The sequence below is a fragment of the Aspergillus pseudotamarii genome (assembly GCF_009193445.1).
Source record: "Aspergillus pseudotamarii strain CBS 117625 unplaced genomic scaffold BDV38scaffold_1, whole genome shotgun sequence".
Classification (NCBI taxonomy): Eukaryota; Fungi; Ascomycota; class Eurotiomycetes; order Eurotiales; family Aspergillaceae; genus Aspergillus; species Aspergillus pseudotamarii.
In genome coordinates this window covers 670,512-682,415 of record NW_022475015.1, presented here as the reverse complement: position 1 = coordinate 682,415, position 11,904 = coordinate 670,512, and the positions used below count along the sequence as shown (strand labels likewise).

General features: G+C 47.3%; 7 protein-coding genes across 7 annotated transcripts; 1 reads left to right on the top strand and 6 right to left on the bottom strand.

The window, feature by feature from the left end:
* Positions 1-146: 146 nt before the first annotated feature.
* On the bottom strand, positions 147-1,133 carry BDV38DRAFT_266897 (TPR domain protein; the record flags this gene model as incomplete). Its single annotated transcript, XM_032056491.1, has 1 exon — positions 147-1,133. The coding sequence occupies one exon, from the start codon at positions 1,131-1,133 to the stop codon at positions 147-149; it is 987 nt and encodes a 328-aa protein (XP_031919809.1).
* Positions 1,134-1,890: 757 nt separating this feature from the next.
* On the bottom strand, positions 1,891-2,366 carry BDV38DRAFT_231999 (uncharacterized protein). Its single transcript, XM_032052995.1, has one exon. The coding sequence runs from the start codon at positions 2,178-2,180 to the stop codon at positions 2,019-2,021; it is 162 nt and encodes a 53-aa protein (XP_031919808.1). The 5' UTR covers positions 2,181-2,366; the 3' UTR covers positions 1,891-2,018.
* A 486-nt stretch (positions 2,367-2,852) lies between these two features.
* Positions 2,853-3,143, bottom strand: BDV38DRAFT_276823 (uncharacterized protein; the record flags this gene model as incomplete). Its single annotated transcript, XM_032058334.1, has 2 exons — positions 2,853-2,894; positions 2,952-3,143. The coding sequence occupies 2 exons, from the start codon at positions 3,141-3,143 to the stop codon at positions 2,853-2,855; spliced, it is 234 nt and encodes a 77-aa protein (XP_031919807.1).
* A 1,663-nt stretch (positions 3,144-4,806) lies between these two features.
* Positions 4,807-5,632, bottom strand: BDV38DRAFT_231998 (cell wall mannoprotein 1 family protein). The gene has a single exon (XM_032052994.1). It carries the CDS (start codon positions 5,379-5,381, stop codon positions 4,821-4,823), a length of 561 nt encoding a protein of 186 aa, XP_031919806.1. The 5' UTR covers positions 5,382-5,632; the 3' UTR covers positions 4,807-4,820.
* A 968-nt stretch (positions 5,633-6,600) lies between these two features.
* BDV38DRAFT_266895 (uncharacterized protein) lies at positions 6,601-7,379 on the bottom strand (the record flags this gene model as incomplete). Its single annotated transcript, XM_032056490.1, has 4 exons — positions 6,601-6,666; positions 6,717-7,015; positions 7,081-7,213; positions 7,272-7,379. The coding sequence occupies 4 exons, from the start codon at positions 7,377-7,379 to the stop codon at positions 6,601-6,603; spliced, it is 606 nt and encodes a 201-aa protein (XP_031919805.1).
* A 211-nt stretch (positions 7,380-7,590) lies between these two features.
* On the bottom strand, positions 7,591-9,295 carry BDV38DRAFT_276821 (uncharacterized protein; the record flags this gene model as incomplete). Its single annotated transcript, XM_032058333.1, has 5 exons — positions 7,591-7,821; positions 7,885-8,016; positions 8,076-8,776; positions 8,835-9,147; positions 9,206-9,295. 5 exons carry the CDS (start codon positions 9,293-9,295, stop codon positions 7,591-7,593), a joined length of 1,467 nt encoding a protein of 488 aa, XP_031919804.1.
* Positions 9,296-10,229: 934 nt separating this feature from the next.
* BDV38DRAFT_276820 (uncharacterized protein) lies at positions 10,230-11,890 on the top strand (the record flags this gene model as incomplete). Its single annotated transcript, XM_032058332.1, has 2 exons — positions 10,230-11,807; positions 11,879-11,890. The coding sequence occupies 2 exons, from the start codon at positions 10,230-10,232 to the stop codon at positions 11,888-11,890; spliced, it is 1,590 nt and encodes a 529-aa protein (XP_031919803.1).
* Between the last annotated feature and the right edge of the window lie 14 nt (positions 11,891-11,904).

Below are 11,904 nucleotides of genomic sequence, written 5' to 3'. Positions count from 1 at the left end.
TCCCAAATGGAAACACCAGTTACTTGATGATATTGTGCGCTTATAACACTGAAAGTGCTGATCCTCGCCTTCTAAGGAAAAGAATGTTTAAAATATCTTGGCATTTGATCTATCTCTACCCGTAATGGAGACAAATAATAGAATACTCAGGCGCCGAATATGCTAGCCTGAGTTAAACCAAGCTTCTCCATGACATAGTTATAATTACCCTCCGACGCTCGCGTTTTCGGGTGATCCGGGCCCAGTGCCTTCCGATTAATATCATATGCTGCCTTCAACAGGGGGTGAGCATCGTCTAGTCTATCCGCCCTGACATACGCCACTGCTAGATTATTCATGGTGCCCACCGTCTCGGGACTTTCTTCACCAAGGGTCCGGCGAGATAGTTCCAGGGCCCGCTCCAACAAGGCTAATGCTTTCTGTTGTCCATCGGCCGTCCCAAGTGCCTGGTACGTTGATGCTAGGTTTATCGAACACCGAATGGTGGTCTCACTGACTTCGCCCAAACTGTTTGTCGCAAGCTCAAGCGCTTCCTCCTGGTACCTCGCAGCTTTCTCCACCTGGCCTAACTCCCGGCAGTCAACGCCAAGCAAATCCATAGCCATGATCGTTTCAAAGTGGTCTGGACCGAGTGTCTTTACCCGGAGCTCGAGTGTCTTCTCATGTAACCTGGCGGCATCGCCAAACCGACCCTGCTGATGATAGCTATTCGCCAAGTTATTCATGCTCGTCAGGGTCGCCCGAGAATCCTCTCCTTCCACTTTTTTAAATATATCCAATGCTTGCTCCTCAAGACGAAATGCCTCATCGAACCTAGCAAGACCTTTAAGGTCCAGCGCAATATTATTCAAAGCCTTAGCCGTGTCGGTGCGATCTGGTCCAGAGACTCTCAGGCGAGCAGAATGCACTTCGCGGTCTATCTTCTCGGCCTCCTGATACTCGCCATGCTTGCGGAGGTGGTACCCAAGAATTGCTTTTGTTTCTAGCGTATCCTCGTGGTCGGGCCCGTTTTGCTGCTCTGATAGCTGTACGACCTGGTCCAGTTTTGCTCGCGCTTCGGCCCATCTGTTTTCTTCTAGTAGGACATCGCATTCTGCTGTTAGGCTTTGCAGTGTTGGTCCGGCATCTTCCATTTCGCTTGGAGGGGACGTAGGGGTTGGTGAGCTACTCGATTTTGATCTTCTGCACCAACAACCCATCATTAACTTCAAGATAAAGGCTGGTGGTGATGATGGTCAGGATAGAGACCAGTAAGCACTACCTTGGGTAACAAGGATGAAATGTGAGTGGATTTAGTAAGAAGTCAAACTGTATGCTATGTTTCTAGTTGTCTCGATATTATGTTGATGTCTCCCCAGGCAGAACAGAGATATCTTCTCTCGCAAAGCTGATGTATATTGCGATTTGTGAGAACGGAGCAGTGACAAAAACCAAGAAGAAAAGAAATCAAAGGGCAAGAACAGATTCAGCCACAAGAAGCTTCTCTTAAATAGTAGGGAAATGAATACCCTAGGACTTTCACCTATGGTGATCACCTCGTACAGACTGTGCTTGGCAATCGTGCGCCACCAATAAGATAAGTCGATCTAAATCTCCCATTAAAGGGGTTCCGCGGAAATAACGAGACTAGTTACGTGGAATACGAGAGCTAGAACTCGTTCTGTGGACCCATCATTCGAAGATGGCTTAAATGGTAAGATAAAGTTGTAGATCCTCTTTCGTTTTTCTTTTGGTGATTGGTGAAAGGATACCACAGTTCTTCTGGGTAAAGAAAATCTAATTGACTGCTATTGTCCGTAGGTCAAGCACTCCATTCAGCGATTCAGCTAGCTTTTGTCTTAAAAAAAAAGAATGGAACTATTGCTTCGGCCTTCACTGAGGTTCTCAGCCGAACCATTCTATTGCTCAATAGAATCAGCAATAAGTTAGCATTTCGAATGATCTAGACTCTGGTTAACTTTAAACCCCACATAGCTAATTTACTCCACGTTTACCCTGGTGTGTTACTTAGCCTCTAATCAGCTAAAACGTGTTCTAGATAAAAGTAAAGGTATCCAGGGAATCCACCCAGCGATCGCTGGCGACAAGGACGCTGCTAAAGACAACTGCTTCACAAATAATAGAATCAATGGACAATGTGACAGTAGCTCAATGGAAATAATACTATTAGAGCGTTTCATAACCTTGTGTGTACTGTGATTTACTTTTGCTTCTTAATGTCAACAGGCGAATATCAAGAACTCAAAACCCCAAGCGCACAAAGTATGAACATATTCAAGCCGTGATACACCATGAGTATAATCAAGGAGAAGAAAAACAGAGCAGGGATGTTCTACTACGCCACACAATGCTTTGCGAGCTAGAGAAGTGATAGTACTATACATCGCCTTTGCCAGTGGGGTCAACCATAGGAAGTATGATGCTTCACCACTAGTGAGATGACTACGTTACCATGTAGAACAATGCACTCAATGTATTGAGCACTTGTGCTACCATTTGCTTACGTTTGGATTAAGGTATTCCAGTACCAAAAATGCTGCACACCCGGCTTTACTACTTGGTGCTATGAGGCTATGATACCCAGGTTGGGGTTCACAGGATACTTGCCCTAAGATGGATTGTACAGTGAACAGACCGCACACTACGAGTCTACATCAGCTAGCTTCATCTAAGCCCTTCTAGTACAGGCCAGGCCATGTGATAATTCAGAGAAATTCACGATTCATCTAGGTAACGACAGTAGAAAGTAACATCGTTCTATCCATCAAATCACCCCATTCATGACAACCTCCACCTCACATCATGTTCTATCCAATCCATGTCTCCTCATGTCATTCTCACTCTCCAGTGAATTAGGCCTTAGCACAGCTGTCTCCGTTCTTTCCACAGATGACCTGTATCCACGTTAGTCATGTTCAACCCATGCCCCCTATACCACACTAGACACTTACATCGTAGCCCTCGGTTATGCATTGGTACTTGGTGCAGTCTCCCCACATGCAATCGAGCGGGCAGTCGGCAGGACCCAGCGCAACATAGTTGCTGCACATGGGGCTACCGCAAACACGGGCCTCCAGGCGTTCTGGGAGCGCGCTGGCCGTGGCGGTCACGGCGGCAAGGAGGGCGGCGTAGATGAACTTCATTTTGAAGGAAGAATTGGTGATCAATAGTTATCTTCAAAGAAGGATTGGCTGATTGGCTGATTGGAACTGTGCTTTGTTGATGTTGTTATAGATGAGATTAATGTCGTGCTCAGGGGAGAAAACATCCCTTATATAGATTTCTGGAGACGCGAATGTCTCTTAATCGAGGTATATTATTGGCACAATCTGAATCATTTCACAGAGGGCATGATGATCGACTTACTGTCGTACTATGCCATCAACTATCGTATTCGATCAGACGGTACGCCTGATAGACAGTATAGCCCCAACTTGTTGTATAATGCCCAGCTCGCGGCATGACGATCATATCTGGTAAAGGTGGCATGCAGCGCTGCGTGAGCAATCTAATGCATTCTATAGGTACGTAGTATCGTTCGCGCGTTGTGCTGTCTCGGCAAGTGGCATGCTGGTCGGGTGATATAGTAACAAGAGGATAAACCGCGTTCTTTGCTTTCCAATATGGCCACAGAATCGTGAATGTTCATGATAACAAACACAATACCCAAGTAGTTGACTCCTAGTTTAGACAAAGGTATAGCTCCTGGTTCATGTCTGCGTTTCTGTCTCCAATTGAATATCTCCAACTTGTTCGGAATGAAATAAACTCTATACGCGCGTCGCGACTCTAAGCGATGATGATCACTTCGTACGGACAGCGCTTGGCCATTAGGCGCCCGATCGAAGCCAAGGACATGAACTCTCACATTACTGACAAGACTTCAAGACTCCACTCCGTCATTTCGCATCCGGCAAGCTGGTTGCACATCAACTTGCTTTGAGCTATGGTTGGTCCGGTCGGGGGTTGTCAATGACCAATGATCGCCTGTCGCAACGTCCAAACATCTGCATAGCCATCATCGGATAACTGTCGAGGAAGACTCTACAGCACGATTTGCTCCAGGGTAGTCTCCGACTGCAGAGACAATTGTACCAGTCAGTTACATGAAGAAAAACACATCGGTTCGTCTCTTCTTATAACAGTAATGATATTCGGGAGCAGTTGCCAGCGCAGGGCTTGGCGTGAGGCTGTGAAGGAGGAGAAGCCGACCATCCCGCAAAAGATACTCTCTTCAGACAACAACAGAGTGACGAAGACCAGAAGTTATTCAATGCCGTGTATAGGCAACGGGACTTAATCCTTACACAACGCTTGAGAGACGGTGGTGCCCTCGTCGTACGTTGTGGAGACTATTCCTCGTCTACGTGATGCCTGACCCTTCGAAACCCTCTACCACTGTCCAATGGTCGTACATTAGCCTGTTGGAAATCGCTAGACAAGAAGGCTCTTGGTATCTGTGCACAAGGGAGTATTGGTAGGCGTCCAGGCCGCGGTGAATTTCGCGTCAGCTTCCGTACACTAGTTGCTACGAGAGCCATCAAGTTACTCTATGATCCGAACTATTGAATGGTGATAACCATCTCACTTACTATTCTTCCTTTAATAATTCCCCCCAACGGAACTTGTGATTGACCTTACCAGACACAAATGGCATACCAGGTAATGCAAGACCCCGGTTTGGTACTATATTTTCCATTTTTCAGATCAATGCCGAAACTGAGCCTAGTTGTATGATTAACTAATTTCCAGATGACAGGCTCAAGGGATCTGTGACATTAATCTAGAAAAAGACCACCTCTGCGAAGCTCCCCCAACACCTAATTATAAGCAGCAAGCGCCTTCTCAAAAGCAGCCGCAATCTGATCGTTCAGCAATGGCGCAACCGAGGCATACGGCTCCGCCAACTTAGCAACAACAGCCTTCCCCAGGTCCGCCGACAAGTCCTTCTCCTGTTGCAAGTTCCACTTCACTAAGAATGAGACCGACCCGATGCCGAGGAGTCCCGTGTCAAACTGAGGTTTCTTGGAGACAATGTTGTCAAGAGTCGAAGAGATCTTCGGTTGCAGGTCGATAAAGGCAGCGGCCACCTTGTTGGACTCATCGCCGGTGAAGTTCTGGGAATCTTCGGTGGTTGAGATGGCATCTTTGAGCGCATGGCTGAGTTGGATGGACTGGAACTCGATCTTAAGGGCGGTTCCGGTTCCAAGCACTCCGCCTTGGTAACCCGTGACAGTGGTATTCAGGGTTGTCATTTTGTCTGCAATCTCTGCCACGGCATCTACTACGCCTGTGGCATCGCGTTTGAAGAGCTCGGTGGGTGCCGATGTTGCTGTTGTCAGCAGCCCGGCGGCCAAGACGAAGAGACGGTGGAAGTGCATATTGACCAATGATAGGATCGGCTTAGGTCAAGGTGGGAAGGAAGAGTGAGGTCAAGGTGAAAGAGGAGCCTAGGAGAAGATACGCCAAGGTATGGTTCAACACAAGCTTTGAAGACTGATTAACTGTGGAAGAGACAATGCCGCCGTGGAGAATTCCCACATTATATGCTCGAACACCTGAACGCCCCGGTTTCTGCTCGCCTTTAGCCTGAAAAGCCCATCTCCCTGTTTAATCTTAATTTCTCATCTAGTCCTGCTGGCTAGATCCTGGGGATTTCCGAAAGGAGTAATTGATGGTATCCCAATTAATTGTACCCCGCAAAATACATGATTAGCGCGGAATCGCGGCCAGGGTTCACCACGAATCAACGGGGTTCGTGTCGTATAAAGCACATGTCACCACCGGCATCCCGAGGCATTCGCAAATTAACATGGGCAATCCTACCAAGAGTCCACATGTGTTGGGCCTCACCACTGATGTAATTGTAAGACATGCAGGAATCCCCAGCCAACCTGAGATTGAGTTCCAAACTCAATTTTAGGGCTAGCAGTGCAGGGTCACAGATATGGGTCGCAATTTCATCACCCCGGACTATTGCGCAACACTAGTCACTGCCCTGGTCGGACGCCGTCGGAACTGAAGGACTCGAATCCTAGTGCGTCTACTCAGGTCTCGTTGGGCAGTACCCAGAAAATGACGGAGTCCTTCACTCTTCGAGGAGTCACGTACACCGAAGCATTCCGTCAGACGAGACTGATCAGTACAGATTTCATTAATAAGTAGAGTTCTGCCCAGATCATATTGCCCTTGCATTAGTCTCATCAGCCATTCGATGTGCCGAGGCCATGTCAGCTGCTTTGATCAATTCTGCGGCGGTCAACACGTCTCTTCTGAGATCAGCAGGATGCCATCCCACCGGGTGCATGATTCAGTAAGTCCTAACCTCTACTCGTCACCTCCCGAGCATTAAAAATACTGTCCTATTCTTATTATCCTGCGTTTACCTTATACACTTTGTGGACTTTGCTCTTTCATGGCAACTTGCTGGCGTATTTCGTCACTCGGCGTTAGGAGATTTTATCCGACTGGATGACAATCACCTACTACAGAAGGAATTCACCATTAAGTTAAATTCGCAAAAGCGCAATTCATTCATATAGCACTTAAAAGCCTGGACACCTGAATAGCATTTGGTATGCTGGAAGGATTGTTATGAGCTCATGGTGCCCCATAGTAGTAATAGGAATATGCCTGGTCAAGCCTTCCTGCTTTCATGTCTTGTCCCTGGGAAAGCAATGTTAGCGAAGAGATCTTTGAAGGCCGTGATATCTTACAAGACGGCCCAAAAGGTCAACAGTCATGATGGTATCATCTTCCATCCACCCATGCTGCCGGTCTGCAATAGGACCAGTCGGAAAAGTCTGGGAGCGATCGAAATCTATCCAGAGCACACGACCTGTCTCTAGCTGAACCATCATGTTCCGAGGATATGGATCCCCGTGGTGAACCCGTGCTTCATGAATCTTTCGAAGGGTTTGAATAAGTGTGGCGGCACGGTCTTCCGTATACGTTGTGATATCTATTTTTTGCATATTCGAAACATATTCCAGCAGGATAGCGCGGGTGGGCGAAGCTCATCCTGCAGAAAGCCGTTTAGATGCGGTCAGCATTGATCTGGATCAATCTTCTCGATAGAACCGTAGAAATCTGGGAGTATCCCTTGTTCGCATAGCCCTCGTTCCTTAAGGCGAGTATAGGCTGCGTGTTCGCAGATGAATGGGTCTATCTCTCTGTATGTAGGATCCCAAGGTCGCTTTTCCAAAGAATGATACTAGAGCGTTCAGAGAAGGTTAAACTAATGTGAAGGCGTAATATCTGTCCACACTTACCACTTTCATTATACAAAGTCGTCCTCGTAGAGATACTTGGAATATACTGGAGGTTTCTGATTCTTTTTCGCACTTGATGAAAGCAATGTCGTGGATAGTGAACCCCATGGTGGCAATATTGATGCTCACTGAGCACTTCTCAATCATCAATAGCCACTGCTGCCGACGATAGATTTCGTCTCAAGGTGTGGCTGTGAGTTGCCACAGTAACACAGAGGTGCGACAGGCTACCGTCTGGCATGCCTAGTCTATGGTAACCTAGTTGTGCAAAATACCTTTATACAAAATTCATGTTACTATTCTATGTGCCCCAAGTCGCTCACCTTTTCCGCCACCACGACTTGTAGGGCCTGTCTGCTCTATGCACCGCCCCCTTTATATGTACATCATACCTGTGCTTCTCAAAGTTCCACCAGAGTGCCCAGCCTCCGAGAGTCACTGCTGTGAGCGGGACTGCTGTTGCCCAATAGATCCAAAATTGAGATGACACTGCTGAGCTGCCATCGGAAGGGACGCTTTTCCAGTCAAACATGTCCATGGAGAACAAAGTCTATATATGTTATAACACGTATCATTAGTTGATCCTTGTATTCTACAAGGACTAAATACATACCGCGATAAATGTTCCCGGAAGAAATATAGTCGTGATAAATGCTAAGATCTTCATGGAAGTACTGTCCCTCCCCGTCGATGCGGCGAGGCGTGCGTTGAGTCGATTATCCGACTGGGCCACGAAACTGTACAACTAGTCAAGAGTCAATAACAAAGCTCTTTTTGGATCTATGAAGTTAGATTTAATCGCACCACATCGAGCTGAAGCTCCATCCGAGACTGAAGGCACAGCACATGGTCCTCGATGGATTTGGCGAGGCATATATTGTGCTCGATTAATTCTCTTATTTGGTTGTCGCGCAAATGCTGGCCGCACCATTCTCCAGGAGATTCATTTATGATGTTTAATAGAAACTGTGACGCCTCATAGTTCCACTTCGGAGAGCGCCTCGTAAACAGTATACTTGTTAGTTTCGAGTTAATGGAAACCGTAAGAAAATGCGTCTGGGATCTATCAACGGGTATTCCCAAGTTTAAAACATCTGCATCTTTAGATTGAAGCCTTCTATTTGCTGACCCCCGAAAACGTGGCACCTGGTTCCTCCGGCCCACTGTGGTGACGCCAAGATGCTCTTCGATCACCATGACCTGTTGGGTCAGAGGTCCTGCGCAATATTGTTGTAATCGCTTCAGGTGATCGGTGAGAACGATGCATGGCAATGTGAGAGGATTGGTCCACATTTCAGGAGACTGGGCAAGACTGGTCTGGATAGTTCTGCCGGGGAATTGACATCTGAATGGCAGTTCGGAACCATAGTCATCCATTGATGGAAATCGATTGATGATGTCTTCGCCCGCGAGGAGAGCTGTGGTCCATTGTGATGTAGTATCATGCGTGAGAGAAAGCATGTAATTGGCGATCTCGTACTTCTGAGGGGCTTTGAGGATAATAGCTTTGTTATATTAGTCATTTACCTGGTATGATGTGCAAGAAAGGACCGCTATACGCACATGTTCGATCTCCCTGCTGCCCTGTAGACCTGGAGTAACGCGAGAAGACCCCACCACTTACTTCAAGGGCTGATAGGGTGGCTGGATGAAGTCCAAGCATTGCTTCCACTAAACCGTACTGCTCGGGGGACATTCCGAGCGAGGCGCGCTCGAATAAAGTGTAGTTGCATATCAGTAATCTAATCCCCCCATTCGGCTCTTCAGAAAGGGGGTAATTAGGGACCGAGAAGTCTCCCGTCTGTTGCAGCCATGCTTTGAGTTGCGAGTTTTCCAAGCATCCATAGCGAAAGTTCCAAGATGACACCTCATTTACCTATCGAATTCCATCAGCCACACAATCTATCAAATAGCAAGGCTGATATTCGGCTAACGTTAGGGAAACTCCAAGCCTCGATAAACTGGAACCCCAATGGATTCCACTCGATGCTTCTCGCAGTTTCATCCTTGTGGAACTGGAACATATTCGTAAGAGATATCTATACGCTCACAGTATGATATTTGCCAAGTTTGGCGTGGTTTGCAACCATCAGGTCACATGGAAAATCTGTAGGGAGAAATCAAACGAAAGCATCTAGAACGAGTGCTATTCAATATTGCATCAGTTTGCATAAATCGGTGGCTGGTTTAGCTTTACTACTAACCAAACTCGTACTAGTTCAAAAGATAATCTTTGAGTCTTTGTTTAAGGGGTCAATATATTGGCCTCATTGGTATACAATTACCGGATGTCCTTTCGACGTATTAAGCATCGCGCAAAATACAGTCGTCGTTTACATGTTATGGGCCACAAACATATGTGTTTTGTCTAGGGTTTCACTTCATCGTGCCCTATTCAGACAGTGCCCGTCAGAAGGTAGCGGCACTTCATGTATTTTCAACTTTATCCCCCACTATAATATGAAATAGATCATATATGAAACCCCCAAATAGATATTTCCGCGGGTAGTGATAGGGTCTAAGGCTGGCAGGATAGTATGACGCCTATTAGCTGAATTCGCCATCTTGATTCATGAGGTTTCAAGGCTTCAGTAAATCTTATATGACAGATCGTAGAGTTGAGGACTCAGCCTTGTCTTGGCGTCCCTGTGCGTAAGCGTACATAAAGCAGTAAACTTCCCAACCTGACAGATTCGAAGCACGAGCCCGAGCACAGTTGTCCCATCTTTTACCCACTTCACCTGGGTCTTCCGAAAATCGCGCGGTTTTGCATCAGATTCATCTGCGAGACCAAGTCTCCTGGCTTTTGGAAACCCATGATACCACTGTCGTGAACTAAGGTCATTGGCCTTCTCAGCCTCGCGACTAGATCTGACATACCAACCCTGATATCACGATCACAGACTCTACATATAGACCCGCATCTGCTGTATAAAACACAAAGTGTTTATTTGAATCATGCGCTTGCTACATACAAAGGAAAGCCGTACGGGCAAATTTGAGGTTTTAGAATTCACGGACGACAGAATCCCACCCTATGCGATCTTGTCGCATACATGGGAGGGCGAGGAAGTCACCTTCCAGGATATGTACGCAGATGCAGTTCATACTAAACAGAAAAACGGATATAATAAGGTTCAACGGTGTTGCCATCTCGCTAGGGCCGAAGGCTTCGAGTATGTTTGGATAGATTCTTGCTGTATTGATAAGACAAGCAGCGCAGAATTATCTGAAGCCATCAACTCGATGTACCGGTGGTACCAGGAGGCTGAGGTATGTTATGCGTATCTCGCGGACGTACCGTCTAGGAAGGGCTTTAAAGAGAGCAGGTGGTTTACGAGGGGATGGACTCTTCAGGAGTTAATTGCGCCCACGAAACTTACTTTCCTTGATGAAGAGTGGACGGAACTAGGAAGCAAGGCCGATCTTCAACAGGCTATCTCGGAGTGTACACGTATCCCGATTGGTGTTCTCTCCGGGGTTGACGATATTGAATCCTTCAGCATCGCCCAAAGGATGTCTTGGGCGGCGGAAAGAGTAACGACCAGGGTCGAGGATCGGGCCTATTCCCTCCTCGGACTATTCGGGGTTAACATACCACTGATCTACGGAGAACGAGAAACGGCATTTATCAGACTGCAAGAGGAAATCATGCGCATTTCCGATGATCACAGTCTCTTTGCATGGAGGTCGCCTGACAATCGTGGTGGTCTTCTTGCGACCTCTCCAGCTGCTTTTATGGGTTCTCATAATATTGTGCGATTCAATCCTTTTGATCCTTTCAATACCCCGTTTGCCGCAACCAGCACTGGGATCGATCTGAGAATTCGCTTCATGGGTATTGGTCCCCGAGGACTGGGGCTTGCGATACTTCATTGTAAGGAGGAGGGCGGGGGAGAAAGATTGATTGCTCTCTACGTGAGAGATTCTGAATTCTTGACAATGGAGCGATTCGAAAGAGTTCACAGCGAAGACTTCAAGCGGCTTGATCTTCGTAAATACCGACCCTCGCAATACCCGATGCGACAAATGATCATTCAAGCAGGCCGCCTAGCACGTCACCGAAAATCAAAGGTCCGGGGGAGGTGTGACAGCATCACTCCAGATATTTACCCTGATGCTACACTAATGGCACTTATGGGATTTGGAGAGCCTTCTGCACTATTACAAGCAGCGGAACGAGGGCTCCAGGACGAAGTATGGTTGCTGCTAACCCGCAGCGATATTGAGGGGAACCGGAGGGGCCCAGACGGACAAACTCCGTTAATGCACGCGGCCCGAAACGGCCATGAAACAGTTATCAAGATGCTAGCTGCTCGACGCGATGTTATCGTAGACTCAAATGACGACGAAGGAAAGACGCCATTGTGGTGGGCAGCACAGGCTGGACACGAGGCCACCGTCAAAGTGTTGGTTGAGAAAAGTGTCGATATAGATGTTAGGGATAGAGCGGGATGGACGCCATTAGCCATAGCATCTGAGAATGGACATGGAGGAACAGTTGGGATACTACTTGACAAAGGTGCTGCCATTGAGGTGCAGAGTCCGAAATTTAAGCAGACGCCATTACTAGCTGCCGCTCGGAATGGGCATGACGGGACAGTCAGGGTACTGCTTGAAAAAGGCGCAAATA